At 43.1% G+C, this 23,121-nt stretch overlaps 1 protein-coding gene across 2 annotated transcripts in view; it reads right to left on the bottom strand.

The window, feature by feature from the left end:
- The window catches only part of RAB26 (RAB26, member RAS oncogene family), a 296,965-nt gene that overhangs the window by 78,526 nt on the left and 195,318 nt on the right, over positions 1–23,121 (bottom strand). For both annotated transcript variants that reach the window (XM_058157076.1, XM_058157075.1), the window contains exons 3-4: positions 22,932–22,973; positions 13,077–13,143 (exon numbers count right to left, since the gene is read on the bottom strand). In XM_058157076.1, the coding sequence (XP_058013059.1) occupies positions 13,077–13,143; positions 22,932–22,973 (109 nt within the window). The remainder of the gene's footprint in view (positions 1–13,076; positions 13,144–22,931; positions 22,974–23,121) is intronic.

Here is a 23,121-nt window from a genome sequence, read left to right as displayed (position 1 = left end):
AGGGAATGCTCCTTCCTTTCACGCCAAGGCAGGGCAAGCATAACACGCTCTGTGGCAAACTACAGGTGATAATTAGAATTTTTGATTCAGTTTGTCATCATCCCTCTCCACTGAGCAAGATAACACTCACAAATACAAATAGCTAACAAGATAAACGTACACAGCATTTGTATAACGTAAGACTATTAGGATTGCAAACATGATGATGATGATGACATTTGTCCAGTGGTGGGTTTCAAACTTTTTTTACTACCGGTTCTGTAGGCGTGGCTTGGTGGGCGTGTCAGGGGAAGGATACTGTAAAATCTCCATTCCCACCCCACTCTGGGGGAAGGTTAGTGCAAAATCCCCATTTTCGCCCGATCAGCTGGGACTTGGAAGGCAGAGAAGGGGCCTCTGGTGGCTCAGACTGCTTAGACAGTCTGTTATTAACCCAGCTGCTTGCAATTACTGCAGGTTCAAGTCCCACCAGGCCCAAGGTTGACTCAGCCTTCCATCCTTTATAAGGTAGGTAAAATGAGGACCCAGATTGTTGGGGGCAATAAGTTGACTTTGTATATAATATACAAATGAATGAAGACTATTGCTAACATAGTGTAAGCCGCCCTGAGTCTTCAGAGAAGGGCGGGATATAAATGCAAATAAAAAAAATAAAAACAAAAATAGATGGGGGCGGGGCCAGTCATAATTTTTACTACCAGTTCTCCGAACTACTCAAAATTTCTGCTACCGGTTCTCCAGAATTGATCAGAACCTGTTGAAACCCACCTCTGTGTTCGTCCGTCGTGTTCAAAGAAGACCTTAACATCTATTGGGTTGTGGGCTGTCCACGGCGTGTCCAGAGGTGGCTGGTAAGGCCAATACGGGCACGGAATGTTCTGCCACATGTCGGGCAGACACGTGTGGGCACCACTATGGCAGCATTGGCAGCTCTGGCTTTGCGGAGTGCTTGCTTTCTCTTGTGCTATGGTTGTTTTTCTGTCTTTAAGTGTCTGGCAGTGTTCTGTCCCCGCCAACCACAACCAAGCAGACACGCAAGCTGACTATATCTGCCAGCAATTTACTCCGACGACAGATATCAGTTCTGGCAACAAACCTGCGATTGCCTGCCAAATTCTCTTATCTTTTCAGACCAGCATAACTGCAGTTCAGAAATAAACAGAAGCCAAAGTCTTAGTCTCAAAATATTGCAGCCAAAGTTTCCAAGAGTCAGTTTTTGTCCGTCACAAGAAGCTATAGAGCAGCTCCTCCTGCTTTTATACCCTGTGGGATGTGGCTCCGTGACTCAGCACTCTCTAGGCCTACCCCACCCCTTCTTTTGTTGTTCCCGCCTCTCTTTTCTGCGATGCCTGGGATTTAACCAGGACTGATTGTCAGCAACTGCGTCTTGAGGCATTTTCTGGGAGGGGGAAGGTGCGAGAGAAAGAGGCCTCGTCATCTCCTCCACCTGGCCTGCCTCTGGGACCTGGAGCGGAGCCAGAGAGGAAGGTCCTGCACGGAAGCCCTGTCGGCTCTTCCCCCTCACTCCCTGAGTCACTCTCTGCCAGGAGGCCAAGCTCGGGGGCTGAAGACACAACAGGCAGCCTTGGCGGATCAATGTGCACCATGTTGATCAATCTTGTGCCAGTGTTTCCCAGGAGGCAGTGTCACTATCCAGGAACTTGAGGGAGGCTTTCAACATGTCTTTGTATTGCTTCCTTTGTCCCCCGTGCGATTACTTTCCTTGAGACAGCTCACCATAGAGGAGCTGTTTAGGGATGCGATGGTCTGCCATCCTTGCAACATGGCCTGCCCAGCATGTCTGGGCTTTCATCAGCAGGGTGTGAACTGATGGCAGTCCTGCTCTGGAGAGGACCTTGTCCTGCCATCGTATCCTCAGAAGTCTATGGAGGCAGGTCGTGTGGATTGCAAATGTAATACGATAGCGATGCAAGATAAAATTGTGGTTAAATTAGGACTTGCTTTGTCCAGCAGCTGCAGCTGCACCTTTGGTAGGCCTTTTGCTCAAAGGACCATCCCCAAAAACTCTCCACTGAACTCATAATGACTTTTGATTGATTCCCATTAAAACAGTGGCTTACTCATTTGGACACTTCCTAATCTTTGTGACTCAGTGAACATCATTTTACCAGGACTGTCTATCCATAACTACTTCTTGAGAGTTTTTGTAAGCTCCTCGTCCTTGACTATATCAAACCATCTTCTACCAACCACTTTTATATTTCCCAGCATCAGGATCTTCCCCAGTGGATCCTGTCTTTGCATTGGGAATCCAAAGAATTTCAGTTTCGTCCTCATCCTTCAGGCATCTAGAGAGAGTCTCTTCTGACCTCGTCCAGCTTCAGCTGATTTGACCTTCTGATTGTCCAAAGTGCTTCCAGCAACAGAGCTCAATGCCTTCTTCCTTTCCTTGTCGGCTTTTCTCATGCTCCGGCTTTCACAGCCAGGCGTTACAGCTGGGAAAAGCTTGGCCTGGACAACAACTACCTTGGTTGCAGTCTGAGGCTTCTGCACTTTATTTTATTTTATTTTATTTATTTATTTTCATCAAGCATGTATTAGATAACAGATAAAATTATAAATACATGAAATGGATACGAATAAAAGGGAACATTAGTACAGGGACAGTAGGCACATTGGTGCTCTTATGCACAACCCTTAAAGAACTCTTAGGAATGGGGTGAGGTCAACAGTAGACAGTCTAAAGTTAAAGTTTTGGGGGTTTGGGGAAGAAACCACAGAGTCAGGTAGTGCGTTCCAGGCACTGACCACTCTGTTGCTGAAGTTGTATTTTCTGCAATCGAGTTTGGTGCGGTTTACCTTGAGTTTGTAGCTATTGTGTGCTCATGTATTGTTGTGGTTGAAGCTGAAGTAGTCATTGACAGGTAGGACATTGTAGCGGATAATATGCTTAGGTCAGACCGAAGGCGGCATAGTTCTAATTTGTCTAAACCCAAAATTTCAAGTCTGGTGGCATAAGGTATTCTGTTGCGAGCAGACGAGTGGAGGACTCTTGTGATATATTTCTGGACGCTCAATTGTATTAATGTCCAATGTGCAGTGCAGGTTCCAGACAGATGAGCTGTATTTGAAAACTGGTCTAGCAAAAATTTTGTATGCCCTAGTTTGCAGTTCAATATTACCAGAGAAGAAGCTACCCAAGATTAGGTTAACAACTTTTAATGGTTTCTTGGCAATGCTGTTACAGTGAGCTCGGGCTCTTAGATTGTTTGATATGAGTACTTCAAGGTCCTTGACAGGGTGAGAGTCATCTACAAAGTTGTAGCCGCCCAGCTTGTATTTTGTGGCTTTGATTTTTTTTTTGCCAATGTGTAAGACAGCATTTGTTTGTTGAGATTTGGAGTTGCCAATTGTTTGACCATTCTGACAGATAGTCAAGGTCTTTTTGTAGGGTTAGCAGCATTGTTGTTGGTGTTGAATAGTTTTACATCATTAGCGAATACTTTAGTATTTGCCCACAGTTGCCACAGTCTTTCTCCTAAGTAAGAGACTTCTCCTTATTCCAGTTGCCACCCCCTGAAGTTTTCACCCCAGGAAGACAAAATCTGTCACTTGTTCAACTTCCTCTCTGTTCATTTGCATCGAATTGGCATTGCCTATGGAGAGAAGCTGGGGGCTTTTTAAATACTGAGCCACAGACCAGCTTTGGCCCTCTCTTTTTCCATCATTAAGGAGACAGCTGACTTCTCCCTCACTTACAGCCGTCCAAATGGCAACTCAGCATCTCTGAGCCTGTTGAAGTTTTCATAGTGGTTTAATCCCAATTCCTGAGTCTTCTAATTCAGAATTTCTGAATGCGATTTAAGTAAATAAAGTGGCAGTAAAGGATCTTGGGCCTCGCCTTTCCCAGGTTTTAATTGCTCCATGTTCCATCTTAAGAGCTGATTTTGGAAGAATTACTGTTTCAGACAGGAAGGCTGTGCAGGGAATGGCGAAGACGGCAGAGAAGATTATTGGCAGTTCACTTCCTTCTATCCAGGACATGGCATGTAAGCCATGCTTGACCAGGGTCCGCAGGATTGCCTGGGACATCCACATCCTTCCATGACTTATTTTCCTTGTTACCTTCTGAAAGGAGGATTCACAATGTCCAAAGCAGAACAACTCGATTCTGGAATAGCTTTGTATCATGTAGTATCAACCTTGTTAACTCTCAAGGATCCCCCCCGAAAGTATTCTAAATGGTCTGTGATATAAACTTCTCCTAAAATTAAAATCCTATGGCATTTCAGGACCCTTACACAACTGGATATCTGCTTTTCTGTCAAACAGACAACAAATAGTTAAAATTGGTAATGCTCTATCAAATCCTGTTCCTGTCAAGAATGATGTTCCTCAAGGTAGCGTTCTTGGACCAACTCTCTTTATAATATACATAAATGATCTTTGTAATCATATCTCAAGTAACTGTGTTCTCTTTGCTGATGATGTCAAACTTTTCAACACCACTGACAATACATCCACAATTCAAAAGGACCTTGATCATCTAACTGGTTGGTCTAAAATTTGGCAACTACAAATCTCAACCAGTAAATGCTCAGTCTTGCATATTGGAAGAAAGAACCCAATCACAAAATACATGCTTGATGGACATTGCCTCGCAGATGACCCCCACCCTGTCAAAGACCTTGGAGTTTTTACATCTAACGATTTAAGTGCCAAAGCCCACTGCAACTATATAGCAAAGAAGGCTCTAAGAGTTGTTAACTTAATTCTACGTAGCTTCTTTTCAAAAAACACCACGCTACTGACCAGAGCATATAAAACATTTGCTAGGCCAATTCTTGATTACTGCTCTCCTGTCTGGAACCCATACCATATATCTGATATCAACACAGTTGAGCGTGTCCAAAGGTATTTTACAAGAAGAGTTCTCCACTCCTCCGAAACCAATAAAATACCTTATTCTACCAGACTTGATATCCTGGGTCTAGAAAACTTGGAACTTCGTCACCTTCGACAGGACCTGGGTTTGGCTCATAAAATCATCCGTTGTAATGTCCTTCCTGTCAATGACTTCTTTAGTTTCAATAACAATATCACAAGAGCTACTAACAGATTTAAACTCAATGTCAACCACTCCAGTTTAGATTGCAGAAAACACGATTTCTGTAACAGAATTGTATATGCTTGGAATGCATTACCTGACTCTGTGGTTTCTTCTCATAACCCCAAAAGCTTTACTCAAAATCTATCCATGGTTGACCTCACCACTTTCCTAAGAGGACTCTAAGGGGCATGCATAAGAGCACAAACGTGCCTACCCGTTCCTGTCCTATTGTTTCTTCCCCTATGTATATATATGTTTATAGTACCTCGTTTCTCCTCATATATATGTTTATATATTATATAATCCTTTATGCAATGCTTGTATAAATTGTTATGACAAATAAAATAAATAAATAAATAAATAAAATAAATATATATAGGTATGTGTGTGTGTATAGCATACTGTATGTATATTTATGTATATATATGTGCACGTATGTGTCTATCTATCGAATCTATCTATCTATCTATCTATCTATCTATCTATCTATCTATCTATCTATCTATCTATCTACCGTATTTTTCAGAGTATAAGACACACTTTCCCCCCCCCCTAAAAGGAGGTGAAAATTTAGGTGCATCTTATACACTGAATGTAACCCCTCCCACCCTACCCTTTGGCCTCTGCCTCCCAGCAATTTACCTCCTTGCAGCAAGAAGAAACAGCCCATTTCGGCTTCAGCACAGCCTAATTAGCACAAGTTGATTGTCCCTTGGATCCCGACTCTCAGCTCTTTCAGACTGCAGGGATTCCCATGACCTACAGTATTGCTGTGTGGGCCTCTGCTGCTTGGTGCAAAGAGGTAAATTGCTGGGAGCAGATTTTTTTTTCTTGTGCTAATCAAGCTATGCTGAAAACAAACATGAAAGTAAAGCAGGCTGTTTGCTGTTTGCTGCAAGAGGAAAAATTGCCGAGAGGCAGAGGCATATTTTTTTCCCTTATTTTCCTCAGCAAAAAAGGTAGGTGCATCTTATACTCCGAAAAATACAGTATCTGTCTGTCTGTCTGTCTACTTACCTACCTAGCTATCTTCTTTTGAGAACGGGCATCAGAATTTCATTTTTTAATGTGTGCCAGTGCATTCACAGAAAAAAAAAAGTGACAATAAAGGTTTATCTTCTCCCATCTTGTCTTGTCTTGTCCACTTCTTGGCATCACACGATCCTTCAGAAGGCAGTTGAGGCAGCCCTGGGCACCCAGGGTTTAAGGGCAGGCAAAAACACATTTCATTTTGGAACCCTCTGATTTTTTAAAAAATTATCCACCAGATCTTAACGTGTGATCTGGGGTGGCCTTTCTGAATCCAGCTTGTGCATTGCTAGTTAGTTCTGTTGCAGACTGGAGACAAACCTTGAGCCTTCACCGCTAAGCATGTGAAATACAGGTAGTCCTTGCTTAGCAACTGCAATTGGGACAGGCAACTCTGTTTCTAATAGCAATAACAATGGCACTTAGATTTATATACCACCTCATATCACATTATAGGCCTCTCTAAGTTTACAGAGTCAGTATATGCCCCCAACAATCTGGGTCCTCATTTTACCAACCTCAGAAGGATGGAAGTCACTAAGTCATGGCTCTGCAGTCGCTAAATGGAAAATCACATGCCAATGGCTTACAGTGTCTGTTCCCCTTTGGTTGTTAAGCAAATCACTATGATATTAAGAAATGACCACAATTTGTGATTTATTTCTCCATTACAATCTCCATTAACTCTGCTTCTCAGAAGCTGGTTGTGAAACATCCGAATCAGAGGTGGGTTTCAGCAGGTTCTGACCAGTTCTGGAGAACCGGTAATGGAAATTTTGAGTAGTAAAAATTCTGAATGGCGCCACCCACATTTATTCACTGCCTCCCAAGTCCCAGCTGATCGGGAGGAAATGGGAATTTTGCAGTAACCTTCCCCTGGAATGGGGTGGGAATGGAGATTTTACAGTATCCTTCCCCTGGAGTGGAGTGGGAATGGAGATTTTACAGCATCCTTCCTCTGCCATGCCCACCAAGCCACGCCCACCAAGCCACACCCACAGAACTGGTAGTAAATATTTTTGAAAGCCACCACTGATCCAAATGGTGTTCAAGTGATGGTGGGATGCTGCAATGACCATAAATGTGAGAGCTGGTTGCAAAATTGTTTTTTTTAACACTGCTGCAACTTCAAACAGTTGGCAGGCAAGACACTTGGTAAACGAAGACTACCTCTAAGTACAAATGTGGGTAGTTTGGAATTCTGCCTTTTTGGTATTGGAAATAAGAGCTTATTCTCCTGTTTCTTGGCTATTGGCCATTGCTGCTTTTCACACCTGGTTATAAATTGTATGTAGCACTTTAACTGCATCACCCTGTAAGATTTTAAAGAGTTACTTTGGTATTTCATTAACTCCTGTGGCTTTGTCTTTGGCAATATTTTCTAAGGGCCATTTAACTTTATTTTCAGAATATCTGGCTCATGTCCAATGGTCCAATCTTCATATGTGTCAGGGATTTGGAGATTTGGGGTGTGTGCAGTTCCACATATTTCTACCACGTCTTCTTTCTATGTTCTTTCTGTAGTAATTTTTATGTTCTTTTATCATGCATCTTTCCAAGGTACAAACAAGCAACCCTGTGGGCTTTCTACCAGTAGTGAAATCTCAACCAGTTTACAAATGCACAGTGCGTACCACGCACCAAATGCGAAGTGCATGTGCATGCAGTGCACGCCAAAAGGAGGCATGGGGTAAGTAGAACAGCGTGTGTGTGTGTGTTTGATCAGCTGTGCCACGCAATCTTTTTTAAAAACTTTTAAAAGCATTTTTTTACAACCTATTCGGCTTATTTTACTTTTAAAAGTAAAAAAAAAGGCTCTGACAATTGTGGGCTAAGCTGTTGTCAGAGCCTTTTTATTAACCTTTTTAAAGCATTTTTTAAAAGAAGCGGCAAGCAGGCAAGCGGGTGACCGGGTAATTGGGGGGGCATGGGCGGGGGGAGGGGCAGGGATTTTTTGCTACCAGTTCTCTGAATCACCTGCTGCCATCGCTACTGGATCGACCGATCTGGTCCAAACCGGGAGCATTTCACCCCTGCTTTCTACATTTCAGGATATTTTTGCTTGATTAATCTTTAATGATAACATTAATTTCAGCCTAATTTTTTAAGCATTCTTTATCAAAACAATCCATTAACTCTATTCATACCTTTACTGCATAAACATTCAGAACACTGCTGAGGTTGTAGCTTGTTGGCCTGATGATTTTATGTGTGTGTTTTAGTTCAAGTTGTAATTTTACAAGAAGGAGTTTTGAGACCTGAGACACCGTCTGAGTTTGTCTCTGCTGACAAAAAGATTTTCTTTAGAGGAGTGAGTCAACTTGTTCTTGGTCTGGTCCATCCGGTGATGTCTACGTGTAAAGTAATTTTTCGGTTATGAATGTTCTTGGCAGAATTCTAAGTAATCTGTCTTCTATTAGTTTCATTCTCAAAGTCCAAATTTTCCTGTTATTCCAGCTTTTATTTTATGTCCAACTTTAGTGTTCCAATTGCCTGTGGCATCTTTTCTGGGCTGGATTTAAGGTACTACAAGTCATTCTAGAATTCTTCTGCTTCTTTTTTTTTTTTAATTTGCATTTTTTTATCCCGCCCTTCTCCGGAGACTCAGGGCGGCTAACACTATGTTAGCAATAGTCTTCATTCTATTTGTATATTTATATACAAAATCAACTTATTGCCCCCAACAATCTGGGTCCTCATTTTACCTACCTTATAAAGGATGGAAGGCTGAGTCAACCTTGGGCCTGGTGGGATTAGAACCTGCAATAATTGCAGGCAGCTGCTGTTAATAATAGACTGCATTAGCAGCCTGAGCCACAGAGGCCCCTTTGCATTGGTGCTTGGAGCACAGCTGTGGATCACCATAATAAAGGTTGGTTTCAATTCAAAGTGAGAGAATTCTATAATTTTTGGGGTTATATCCAGTCCCTGACTTTGGTATCCTTTTGCTTTGTTGTTCTTGTTAGTTGCGAAGTCGTGTCTATCCTTTTGTTAATGGACTTCAATAACATTTGATGGACTTTGGTGTTTCTAGAGGACAGAGCCTTTGGTATAGAGGTGGGTTTCAGCAGGTTCTGACCAGTTCTGGAGAACCGGTAGTGGAAATTTTGAGTAGTTCGGAGAACCGATAGTAAAAATTCTGACTGGCCCTGCCCCCATCTATTCTCTGCCTCCTGAGTCCCAGTTGATCGGGAGGAAATGGGAATTTTGCAGTAACCTTCCCCTGGAGTGGGGAGGGAATGGAGATTTTGCAGTATCCTTCCCATGCCATGCCCACCAAGCCACGCCCACCAAGCCAAGCCCTGCCCACCAAGCCACACCCACAGAACCGGTAGTAAAAAAATTTAAAACCCACCACTGCTTTGGTAGTCTTAGAAGAAAGAGGAAAAATAACTACAAAACTATGATCCAACAAGCATGGCTTGAGCCCCTTCCAAATTTGAATAAATGTCTCAGACAGACTCCTTCCTAATTCACATGAAGATAAATTGAGGAAGGGGGAAAGCCCATTCAGACATTTCAAGATCCGGTTGCTACAGCTGTTGCAGTATAAGTCGTTCTACGTTATATGGCATTGGTTTCTTAGTCTGGGTTACGTTTACAGGGCTGACAGATTGGTGTATCCATCATTACATTCCTTAACCTCTCGGTGACTTATGAAGCCATCAATCATGGTATCACTCTCTGAACTGGCCGTGGGGTTTGTCAGTGGGGCCACCATGTTACAGTAGTCTTCCTCCTTCTGTGATTGGTTCCAATCTGTATTAATGAGGGAAAGGGGCTGTGCCTGTAAAGTTTCATTTGTTGGGGTTCAAATGTTCTTGCATCTTCTGTCTAACTTTCCCATGGAATGGCTGGGTCAGATCATCTGCAAATTTGAACTCTTCTATGCAGATGACTCCCAACTGCACATCTCAACCCCAAGCAGTCCAGCGGAAGCTATTAATGTACTAACCCAGTGTCCAGAAGAGTCTTTGGGGTCTGAATGAGGAGAAACAGAATCAGATTCAATCCTGACAAGTTGTTGTGACCCAGGCCCAAGTAGATAACAACAAACTCAGTCCATGGAAAAACAAACTTTATTTGAACAGCTGGGAATTACTTCATTCCCAGCGTCGTTCATCTCAAAGTAAAACAAATGCCTCCCAACACAAATTCTTCAGTTATCACAAACCTTAGTCCAATTAGGCAAACTGCCAAAGGCCCTTCCTGATAAATGTCCAGAAGTCACAAAAACACGAAGCAGAGGAGGCAGCTACAACATTGTTTTCCGGCAAGCTGAAACACCGGTGCTGGTCTGTTATCTTCTGGGAGGGGCCAATCATCCCTTGGCCCTACTCCCGAGTTGTCCTCTCTGCTTGAGCCGCTCTTGCCTTCTGGCAGCTCTTCTCATGCGTGCATTAGAAACAGGCTCCTCCTGTTCCTCTGCTTCACTACTATTGGTCTCTGGAGGCTCTGGACTCCGCACCTCACTTCCCGATGGCCCTGGCCTCAACTTAGCCTCATCGCTGTCCAACTCCGTTGCCAGCACCGTAGGCTGTTGATGGACCACAACACAAGTGTCTGTGTATACTTGGGCCCCATGAATTGAGGAACTTTTCATCTTTGGTCTTGGAGGGCATCACAGTTCCCTATTTGAGACTGGAGTGCTATCTGTCCCGGATTCAGGTTTCTGCTGAAAGAACAGGTGGCAGATTTGCCAGGGGAGATTTGGCATGGGTCCTTCGATTGCAACAGCTGCATCTGCCCCCAGGTTGGGAGGCCCTACAATGGATCCAGCAGTGCAAGCAGAGATGGTATGCCATGGAAAGCCCACGTGACACTACTGCTCTACTAGCTGTAGTGGTTGCCATTTGACCTCCAAGTGCAATTCAAGGTGCTGGTTATCACCTACCAAGCCCTTCCTAATATAGGGCCTGGTTATTTGAGGAACCACTTAAAGCCAATAATCATCCTGTAACACGAGATAAAGTGACTATGCTCTAGATCAGGGGTTTCCAACCTTGGCAACTTGAAGCCTGGCGGACTTCAACTCCCAGAATTCCCCAGCCAGCTTTGCTGGGAGTTGAAGTCTGCCAGGTTTCAAGTTGCCAAGGTTGGAAACCTCTGATCTAGATCCCTTTGTTCAACAATGTTCAACTACTTCAGCTTCAATCGCAACAATACATGAGCACACAATAGATTTAAGCTTAATGTGAACCACTCCAATCTTGATTGCAAAAAATATGACTTCAGTAACAGAGTTGTTAATGCCTGGAAGGCACTACCTGACTCTGTGGTCTCTTCCCAAAATCCCCAAAGCTTTAACCAAAGACTATCTACTATGGACCTCACCCCATTCCTAAGAGGTCTGTAAGGGGCGTGCATAAGAGCACCAGCGTGCCTACCGTTCCTGTCCTACAGTTCCCTTTGATTGTATCCAATTCATATAGTTATTTCATGCTTATGCTTATATATATGCTTGTATATCATATTGTTATTTCATGCTTATGCTTATATATAATGTTGTGACAAATAAATAAGTAAGTAAGTAAGTAGGTAAGTAAGTAAATAAATAAATGTCATCTTTTGGGATCTAGATATTGTTCCTTCTTTGTTGGGTTGCTGGCTTGCCTCTGGACCAGCCTTTCTCCAGAAATATGTACAGGTCTCACCCTGAGGAGGTTCTGTAAATCCTTGAAAACCTAACTTGGGGAAACCCATACCACGGGGAAGGGTGGTTGTTGAGTCCCTGTTGGTTTTTCTTTGGTGTGCGGTCTTTCTTTCCTCCAGATGAGCATGATCTTTTATTTATTGTTCTTTATTTTTTAAGTTGGAAGGTGTCCAGAATCATGGATAAAGGCAGCCTCTAAATTAAGTTAAATACATATAACTACTCATTTCTTCTATGATTCAGGATCAGTAGAGAATTAGATAGTCTTCAGATGTGAAGTGACTCATTCCAGTCCATTTCAGTTCTGCAACTGCCAGAATGCCAAAGTTCAACCTTGGCATATCTATCTATCTATCTATCTATCTATCTATCTATCTATCTATCTATCTATCTATCTATCTATCTCACTACTGCTGGTGATATGACGGGATTAAATCTGGAAGGACAAGCAGCTGCCATTGTAACTCATCTTCCAGTTGCATGTTGACTCTGGTTCTTAATGTCCACTGGGTTCTCTGAACAGAATATACTCTCTCTCTCTCTCTCTCTCTCTCTCTCTCTCTCTCTCTCTGTGTGTGTGTGTGTTCTCATTTCCTTCTCTAAGGCAGGGGTCTCCAATCTTGATAACTTTAAGACTTGTGGACTTCAAATCCCAGAGTTTGAACTCTGGGAGTTGAAGTCCACAAGTCTTAAAGTCGCCAAGATTGGAGACCCCTGCTTTAAGGAGTTGCATTTGTCTATGCCATGGCCATTAAGACAAACATGGCCAACAGTACAGTTCATAACATCACTTCCTCCCTCTACATAGTGATGATCCATGAAAAGGATCATTAAAATATTGTGCTGTTATTGAAACAAACAGGGGAACCAAAAGTTCAACCAGACCTAGAGAGCCATTTTAATGCTCATTCCACTCTGCAAACGCTCTCCGTAATTTCAGATAGTGATAATTTCACTTGGTTATTTTTCACTTCTTGGTACAAAAATGTTTGAATCTATCACCCTCAATTTCCAATTACTTCATCTTCCCTCACTTACAAACTTCCTTGTTTATATCGTTTCTTACTGTTTCTCTTTTAACAAACTCTGATTGGCTGGCTCAACCAAGAATTGATAATGCCCCTAACCTGGGAAAATGAACAAGCAGAATTCTCTTCACAAGTAAGGAACTGTGTGAAATGTATTTCTTGTCGTCTCCCGAAGCTCAATTTTAAATACAGAAATCAAAAGCGGAAGACCTCAGGTAGGGTTTTACAACATATTCAAGATGGCAACCTTGTTCCACAAGGAACTGACTTCTCAAACCATCGCAGAAGTTCTTACCGTGGGCATCCCGGTAGTAAGCATGGGTGACACTGCGGAACCTCTCCTGTCCAGCCGTGTCCCAAATCTGAAAAGAGCAAAAAGCAGAAAAACACATGAAAAAGAAAATAAGTCATCTAGCAGGCAAAGTGTTGATGGAATGGGACAACTCGCTATGGGACAATTCAACAATTATTTAAAATAATTTAAACATATTTTTTATCAATCACATTTCATTCTCTCCTGTTGTGGTCCGTCAGCAGCCTACGGAGCTGGCAATGAAGTCGGACAGTGATGAGGCTGAGGTGGGGCCAGGGCCATCGGGGAGTGAGGTGCGGAGTCCAGAGCCTCCAGAGACCGATAGTAGTGAGGCAGAAGAACAGGAGGAGCCTGTTCCTAATGCACGCATGAGAAGAGCTGCCAGAAGGCAAGAGCAGTTCAAGCAGAGAGGACGACTCGGGAGTAGGGCCAAGAGATGATTGGCCCCTCCCATAAGGCTTAAAAGACCAGCAACGGTGTTTGGGTTCTTTGCCGGAAAACAACGTTGATAGCTTTGTCTTCTGCTTCGTATAGGTCTTTGTTTTTGTGGCTTCTGGACGTTTGCCAGGAAGGGCCTTTGGCAGCTTGCCTAATTGGACTGAGGTTTGTGAGATAACTGAAGAATTTGTGTTGGGAGGCATTTGTTTTACTTTGAGTTGAATGAGGCTGGGAATGAAGTAATTCCCAGCTGTTCGAATAAAGTTTGTTTTTCCGGACTAAGTTTATTACTACCTACTTGGGCCTGGATCACAACATGTCCCTCCTTTTGCATCCTTTCTTTAACGATTCTATTCCAGCATTTCTTTAACATTTAGTGTAACTCTTGTCCCACGTCTAGTTGGCCACTAAGAGTTGGCTATGACAAGTTAGCTGTGGCGAGTTGTCCTAGACCCAAGTGTTTATGTCACCGAGTGTGAGTTACAGCAACCATACAAACGCGTTAAATTCATAAATAAAAATGTCCAGAGAGTCCACCCAGGGAGAGAATGGAGAACAATACAACTATTTTGTTTCCTTTTTTCTTGCTGCAAGTATTACAAATCCCAAACACAGATTTTCCCTTTCAATAAACTGGATCCAGGACACAGTAGCTATACTTGTCGTACTAAAATTAATGGCAGATTTAATTTAGCCACAAGCCCTGTTTTACATTCAGCTCGAATAGACCAAGTGAAGCTATTTTGATCTGGATCCAAAACAGATACTGTTTCTCAAGGAAAATTGGCAGCTTCTCTTTTTAATGGTCCATTTGTCAATTAAATGTTTAAAAACTACTACTGTTGTGGTTGAGTGACTCTTTTGGGAATACCAATAAATTTGCCTGATGGAATTTAGCACAGGTGGGGGATGATATTCAGAGAAAAATCTCTCGGGCCTCTTTAGGAAAATAATTGTGCCAGTCATTGCATCTACAGTTAATTATTCAAATTTATTTGCGATCTTATTGTACCAGGCAAATATTGTTAACATCTGCCTATATCTTGCACTTTTTCCAGGGGATATAAGAGGACAACACACACACTTGTATGTCCAGATCAGGGGTGAAATCCAGCAGGTTCTGACAGGTTCTGGAGAACCGGTAGTGGAAATTTTGAGTAGTTTAGAGAACCAGCAAATATCACCTCTGCTTGGCCCAAGAGTGGGGAGGGAATGGGGATTTTGTAGTATCCTTCCCCCAGGAGTGGGGGTGGAATGGGGATTTTGCAGTATCCTTCCCCTGGAGTGGGGAGGGAATTTATTTATTTATTTATTTATTGTTTGAATTTATATACCGCCCTTCTCCCGAAGGACTCAGGGCGGTTTACAGCCAGATAAAACACACATATAAACATATAAAAGTTAAGAAGATTATTAAAAAACTTATTCAAATTGGCTACTAAAATCCAATAGAACTAAAAATTCAATTAAAAACTCCATTTAAAAGACATTTAAAAACCCCATTAAAAAACTATCAGGCCAGCCCTGCACGCCGAAACAAGAATGTTTTTAGCTCACGTCTAAAGGCCCGGAGGTCAGGGAGTCGACGTAACCCTATGGGTAGCTCGTTCCAGAGGGCAGGAGCCCCCACAGAGAAGGCCCTACCCCTGGGGGTCACCAGTCGACATTGCCTGACCGACGGCACCCCAAGGAGGCCCTCCCTATGGGAGCACACAGGTCGCTGGGAGGTATTTGGAAGCAGCAGGCGGTCCTAAGCCATGGAGCGCTTTAAAGATGGTAATCAACACCTTGAATTGCACCCGGAAGACCATCGGTAACCAGTGCAGCCTGCACAGGAGAGGTGTTACGTGGGAGCTTCGAGTTGCTCCCACTACTACCCGTGCAGCCGCATTCTGGACCAGTTGGAGCCTCCGAGTGCTCTTCAAGGGAAGCCCCATGTAGAGAGCGTTGCAGTAGTCTAGGCGAGATGTAACAAGGGCATGAGTGACCGTGCATAAGGAATCCCGATCTAGGAACTGCCGAATCAGGCGAACCTGATAAAAAGCTCTCCTGGCGACGGCTGTCATATGATCTTCAAAAGACAGCCGTACGTCCAGGAGAACACCCAGATTGCGGACCCTTCCCATGGGGGCCAATGTCTTGCCCCCCACAGTCAGCGAGGGAGTTAACTGACTGTTACGGGAAATCGGCATCCACAGCCACTCAGTCTTGGATGGGTTGAGTCAAAGCCTGTTTTTCCCCATCCAGACCCATACGGCCTCCAGACACTGAGATATCACTTCAACGGCTTCGTTGGGGTGGTTAGGGGTGGAGATGTACAGCTAAGTGTCATCAGCGTACAGATGACATCGCACCCCAAAACCACGGATGATCTCAGCTAGCGGCTTCATGTAGATGTTGAACAGGAGGGGCGAGAGCACCGACTCCTGCGGCACCCCACACGAGGCGCCTTGCGGTCGAACTCTGCCCCCCCTCAACACCGTCTGTGAATGGTCAGAGAGGTAGGAGGAGAACCACCGAAAAACGGTGCCCCCCACTCCCAACCCCTCCAGCCGTCGCAGCAAGATACCATGGTCGATGGTATCAAAAGCCACTGAAAGATCTAGTAAGACCAGGACAGAGGAACAACCCCTGTCCCGAGTCCTCCAGAGATCATCAATCAACGCGACCAAAGTCGTCTCTGTGCTGTACCCGGGCCGGAAGCCAGATTAGAACGGGTCCAGATAGACAGTTTCATCCAGGTACTGGGGGAGCTGTTGAGCCACCACACTCTCAACAACCTTCGCCACAAAACGAAGGTTGGAGACAGGATGATAATTCTCTAAAGCAGCTGGGTCCAGGGAGGGCTTCTTGAGGAGGGGCCTCACCACCGCCTCTTTCAAGGCGGCGGGGAAGACACCCTCCCTCAAAGAAGCGTTGACGATTCCCTGGAGCCAGCCTCGCGTAACCTCCCGGGTGGCCAGCACCAGCCAGGAGGGACACGGGTCCAGTAAACACATGGTCGCTCTCAGCCTCCCCAAATAACATCTCTGGCTGGCCCCAGTGGGGAGGGAATGGAGATTTTGTAACATTCTTCCCCCAGGAGTGGGGATGGAATGGGGATTTTGCAGTATCCTTCCCCTGGAATGGGGAGTATCCTTCCCCTGCCATGCCCACCAAGCCACGCCTACCAAGTCACACCATGCCCACCAAGCTATGCCCACAGAATCGGTAGTAAAAAAAAATTGGATTCCGCCACTGGTCCAGATTAAATGAGCAAAAAAATAAAGTGACCAACCCTTTCATGTTTTTGGAAAAAGAAAACAATAAATGAAAAAGAGGAGTTTATATGAATCTTAAACATATGTTCAGAATTGTCTTGCATACTTTTGAGTAAATTTAACTCCAGAAGAGGGAAAAAGTGAGAACAAACAGATACTTTCAAATGTACAGACCAAATTTCTAAATAACCTTTCAGACGTCCAGCAACAGAACATTCAAATAAGGGAAGAAGGGTAAGTTCATCAGATCATTATCCAACTGATGCTAGGCAGGTGGGCTTGGAATAATGTTAGCCCTTCTTCATTGTAATTTTCCTCAGGGTTCATTTTCTCTGTTCGCTTGTTACTTTCCACACAATTGGTATACAGTTCAAAAGAAAATGAGCTGCTCCAAAATCCAGTCACTCTTCCAAAGCAAATTATCAGTTGCTTCCAGTGTGAAAGAAATTGAAAAAAAATCAGCTAATTTGTTGGACATGCCGAACTAGTTCATCTGAGGCAAGAAAAGGCTCCCTTTGCGTAGAAGTTATCCTGCATGTTACATTTCTACATAAAGGGAGCCTTCAACCGTCTCATCTGAATTAGTACAGCGTTTCCAGCAATTAGCTGGATTTTTCAATTTCTTCCATACTTGGGGACCAATATGTAGGAAATATTAATGTTGAAATAAATGCAGATTTATATCTATGAAATGTAATTTATAGATAACAAAATAATTTTCACAAATGACGGTGAATCTACGTGTCCCAGGATAATGTTGCAGGATCCAATCTGGCTTGGTCGCCAGGACCAGAGGTTTAGTTTTCCCAGCTTTCAGAAGGAAACAAGAGCCAACAATTTAATGGCCGACCATCAACGCCCCAATCAGCCACATACAATTACGATTTATATTGATATTGATTGTTTCCTGATTGCTTATTTGTACCTTATGACTATCATTAAGTGTTGTATCATTAAGTATTAAATTGGTACCCTATGACTATCATTAAGTGTTGTACCTTATGATTCTTGATGAAGGTATCTTTTCTTTTATGTACACTGAGAGCATATGCACCAAGACAAATTCCTTGTGTGTCCAATCACACTTGGCCAATAAAGAATTCTATTCTATTCTACAACCAGGCACCACATAAATATTACACATAAAATAGCCCAAAACTGCTAGAGAGAAGTTCCCTAAGGATGGGCTCCAGCATTAGCCTGAAGCTCAAATGACTAAACCTTTGGTTCCGGTGACCAATCCAGATTGGATCCTGCAAAATAATTTTCCACTTGGGGTTCCATGGTCATAGGGGTGATTTTTCCACAAGGGACAAAAAAAAAAAAAAAGGCTCAATGCCACAAGAAGTGTTTTTCTCCTTAATCACTAAGGTGCAGTGAAATTAGTTACTTATTTGATTGACTGACTGGTTGATGGGCACTTCTTAGATAAGCGGACAGGGAGAACTCACTAGAAAAGGTTAAGCTTAGATTCTCTGGTTAAATAGCTTATTAAGTTAGTGAGTGCACCACCCACCAGAAGAAAGATGGCAGATTTCCCTGAAAGAATTGGTGGTTAAGATAAGTTTGATTTCTTTAAAAAAAAAAAATCTAATTCATATGCCTGGGAATAAATAAGAAGCGTCTGGGTCTACTCAAAAGTTGGAAAGCAGAAAAAAAAATGGGTTACAAATAGAAGAATGGGCAACAGTGTCATCTTGATAGCAACTTTTTCAATTATGAGGGGTGTGCCTCACATTCAAAGCCTTATCACAGACGTTGGGCTGTATGCTTGGTCAATATTTGCCTCATAGAAAGCTACCACCATCACAACAACAATTGTTCCCTGTAACAAGGGTTGCAGGGGGGAAAAAACAACTCAGTCTTCCCCATCTTACTCCACGAGGAGGAGGAGTAGCAGCAGCTCTCCTTCTTCTCCTTCTTCTCCTTCTTCTTCTTTTCCTTCTGTTTCTTCTTCTACTTCTTCTTCTTCTTCTTCTTCTTCTTCTTCTTCTTCTTCTTCTTCTTCTTCTTCTTCTTCTTCTTCTTCTTCTTCTTCTTCTTCTTCTTCTTCTCCTCCTCCTCCTCCTCCTCCTCCTCCTCCTCCTCCTCCTCCTCCTTCTCCTCCTCCTCCTCCTTCTTCTCACACACAGTGTCTCTGGAGCCCTTCTGGTGGGCAACCTGTGATTATCCAGGTGTTGTTCTCATGACACCATCTTGGGGAGCAGTGAATGAAGCTGGAAGCTGTAGATCTGAATTCGTGGTATTACAGTGCTTGTACTGCTACTTTTATTTTATTTATTTTTTATATATAATTTAATTTCTATATCGCCCTTCTCCTGAAGGACTCAGGGCGGTTTACAGCCATATTAAAACCATCACAAAATACAAACAACAAATTTAAAAATGTACCCTGTACTTGGCATGACAGTGTTCGTAACTTATTATTCATGTTACAACACTGACAATCTTTTCCACTGAATGACTGTTTTCCAATATTTATCTACTTGGACTTCATAATGAGCTTGAATTACCGCAGATAATATATAGACAGAAATATTTTTTTAAAAAAATGAACAAATTAATCATTTTGAGTGACAGAACCAGCATGCATCTTGATTGAAAGTCATTCTTCCATGCACACTGGGTTACTCAGGCAGAGCGGTTAAGGTAGAGGGTTAAAACTGGGGAGATTCGGGTGGTACCTTCAATCATGGAAGTTCACCAACTGTCTTGACAGTGCCACTCTCAACCTAACCTACCTTGCAAGGATGTGGTTGGGAAAAAATGAGGGTGGTGGGTGTCTGCAACGCAGAATGGGACAACTCACCACAGACAACTTGCTGCAGTCACCTCGCTGTGGCCATCTCACCAAGGGTCAACTAGCTGAGGGACAATTATTTAAAATAAATAAAAATTAACTTGCATTTTTTTTCCATTCACACTTCATTCTGTCCTTCCTTTTGCATTCTTTCTTTAATGATTATATTCCACCATTTCTTTGAAATGAGTGTAACTCTTGTCCTGTGGTGAGTTGGCTGTGGCGAATTGTCATAGACCCTCTGCAAGGTGTGTGAATGGAAGTTCCTGGAAGAAGGCAAGATAACTGCCAGTTTTCAAAATGGTAAGTGGTCCAATAACTGCTCAGCGGTTTTACAGTTTTGTTAAGATTGGCACTTCTCTTCTGGAAGGGATGGAACGGCTTCCCCACCTCCATTTTGCAAATGACTCAAGAGTCCATCAATGGGGACAGAAAGTATAGGAGTTGAGTATGCTGAGGAATGGTAGTGCTGGGAGGAGGCTGTGAGCCAATATGGAAGGAAGTTGCCTGGGCATCTGAAAGTCCAGAGAAAATGAAGGTGGAGAAGAACGTGTGCAGAAATAAAATTGTCAAAAGAAGAAGAAAGTGGTTGTGAAAGAGAAGCACAAAGAATAGTGTTGAGCAAAGAGAACGTTATGAGACAAAGAGGAAGACAGAGGCAGCATGCATTAGACTAGAAAAGAATAGAATAGAACTGGAAGGGACCTTGGAGGTCTTCTAGTCCAACCCCCTGCTCAAGCAGGAGAACCTACACCATCTCAAACAAGTGACTGTCCAGTCTCTTCTTAAAAACCTCCAGTGATGGAGCACCCATGATTTCCGGAGGCAACCTATTCCACTGGTAAATTGTCCTCACTGTTGGGAAGTTTCTCCATAATTCCAGGTTGCTTCTCTCTTTGATTAGTTTCCAACCATTATTTCTTGTCCTGCCTTCAGGTGCTTTGGAGAATAATTTGACCCCCTTTTCTTTGTGGCAGCCCCTCAGATACTGGAATACTGCTATCCTGTCACCCCTAATTCTTCTTTTCTGTACACTAGCCAGACCCAAATCCTGCAGCTGTTCTTCATATTGTTTAGTCTCCAGGCCTTTGATCATCCTAGTTGCTCTTCTATGAACTTTTTCCAAAGTCTTTGTTGACAGAAAGACTGTGAAAGTACCTCAGGAAAAAATTACATCGGTAAAAAAGGTTCAGATGGATAGTTTCGTGTATGTAAAATGAAAGAGGAGGTGGATGGTCATAGTGGCATGGACATAATTTGGCCAAATGAGATAAGGGAATCAGTGAAAGTGGCAAACTTGTGCATCACAGGCATTGTTGAAGAAGATGGTAGAAGGCTATGACCATCATCAATGAAAAGACATTTCAGATCAGCTGTTTGGGGCACTTTGAGATTTGTTGTGACTATCATTTCCCTCAGTTTGTCATTTGTTGTTGTTAGTTGCGAAGTCATGTCTGACCCATCGCGACCCCATGGACAACATTCCTTCAGGCCTTCCTGTCCTCTACCATCCTCTGGAGCAGGGGTCTCCAACCTTGGTCCCTTTAAGACTTGTGGACTTCAACTCCCAGAGTTCAACTCCCAGACTCTGGGAGTTGAAGTCCACAAGTCTTAAAGGGACCAAGGTTGGAGACCCCTGCTCTGGAGTCCATTTAAGCTCACACCAACTGCTTCAATGACTCCATCCAGCCACCTCATTCTCTGTCATCCCCTCCTTCTTTTGCCCTCAATCGTTCCCAGCATGAGGCTCTTCTCCAGTGAGTTCTTCCTTCTCATTAGGTGGCCAAAGGATTTTAGTTTCATCTTCAGGATCGGCCCTTCTAAATAGCAGTCAGGTGGATCTCCTCTAGGTTTGTCATACATGTTGCTATATGTGAAGTTTATGGAAAGAGACGTGTCCTATTGATGACAGAACCTGGAATTTCAATCTGGGCTTGTCTGAAGGGATAACTGGCTTAACCTACGAAGGTGGACATACTGGACCAAGGTTTCATCTTGGAGCATTTCAGAGCTTGATCTGAAGACAGAACACTTGATAACCAGTTCTTAGCCATGGGCAGGTCATTTTGTGATCAGCTTGAGGCTGGTCATCATTATCAACCTCGGTCTTTGATCCATCACAGATGTTTCCTAGATCTGCTTGGATTATCACAGATGCTTTTGAGGGCAACCAGCAACATCATGGGAAATTCTTCGATGAACCTCGTTAGCCACTTAGACAGAGGCTGCTAGGGTGCTGGATCAGGTTGCCCGCTTGTGTCTCTTCCTGACCGTAGACCATTGGCTAGGTGTTAATTTGCCAGGAGACTGGCAGAAAAGAGACCTGGAACTGAGAGCAAATATGGTGAAGGAAAAGCAGAGCCTCGTGTTCAGGTCTACAATGTGTGCTTAGAGGCAATATTCACTATTTCTTGGACCTTGCATACCTTATGACTAGCACTTCATTGATTGTATTTTATGATTTATTGACTGATCACTTTATTGCTTGTATGCATACTGAGAGCTTATGCACCGGAGACAAATTCCTTGTGTGTCCAATTATACTTGACCAATAAAGAATGTTCTAATCCTATTCTGTTCTATTCCTATTCCTCTTCCCCCTTCCTCGATTCCATTCCATTCCATTCCATTCATGGAATTCCATTCAGCAATAGAACATAATTTCAGCAGTATAACTTAATATTTCAGGTGCAGCTCTAGCTTCTTCGGGCTTTTGAGAAGAACTGAAGGTATATAATCCTAAACTTGGAAATAGAATAGAATAGAGCTGGAAGGGGCCTTGGAGGTCTTCTAGTCCAGCCCCCTGCTCAAGCAGGAAAACCTATACAGTATCTCATAATCTGCCAGTTTCCATTGGTGGATTTTCCATCAAACGCAAACAAAACAAATTAAAATATATATTTCAAATAATTCCACATCTGTAAATAATAAAGTTAAAACAACGTAACCAAATACTGACTTTTTAAGATAAAAACATCAAGGATGTGGATGTACAAGCATTTAAAAATGGAGCAAATGCATTAAGAATTCAACTGTGTATAGTAATATTTGCATTTTTCTTAATTGGACAGGCTCTGGCTGTCCCAGTTTTATTTATAAACCCCTGCCGGGTTTGTTCAGAATATATTTATGGGAACATTTCACTCAAGTCAGTTCAGGCTGGCTGTTTGCTCTGCCTGCGACAAGATGTTCTAGGTATCCTGAATCCAGGAGGCGAATAGGGCAGAGGAACTATCAAACAACGTCTGAATCCGGCAGGATGCTGGTTGCTCTACAGAAGCCACAGGTACAATGAAAGAACAAAACATCCAATCAAAACTGATACATGGCTTGGCTTACCTGCAGTTTTACTTTGACGCCATCCACATTCAAGACTTTATTCTGGAAGAGAGAAAAAAAAAGAAAGAACTTGGAGTCAGGTCATCAGCAACCTATCCTCTCATTTGTTGGTTTGTGAAATTTATTAGTAGTCCATTCTTGCCACACGATAATCCGGGGGGGGGGGGGCTTACAACATTAAAACCCAACA

This window comes from Ahaetulla prasina, chromosome 14 (genome assembly GCF_028640845.1).
Source record: "Ahaetulla prasina isolate Xishuangbanna chromosome 14, ASM2864084v1, whole genome shotgun sequence".
NCBI lineage: Eukaryota > Metazoa > Chordata > Lepidosauria > Squamata > Colubridae > Ahaetulla > Ahaetulla prasina.
The sequence above is the reverse complement of the archived record's forward strand: the minus strand, read 5'-3'. Positions and strand labels throughout refer to the sequence as shown.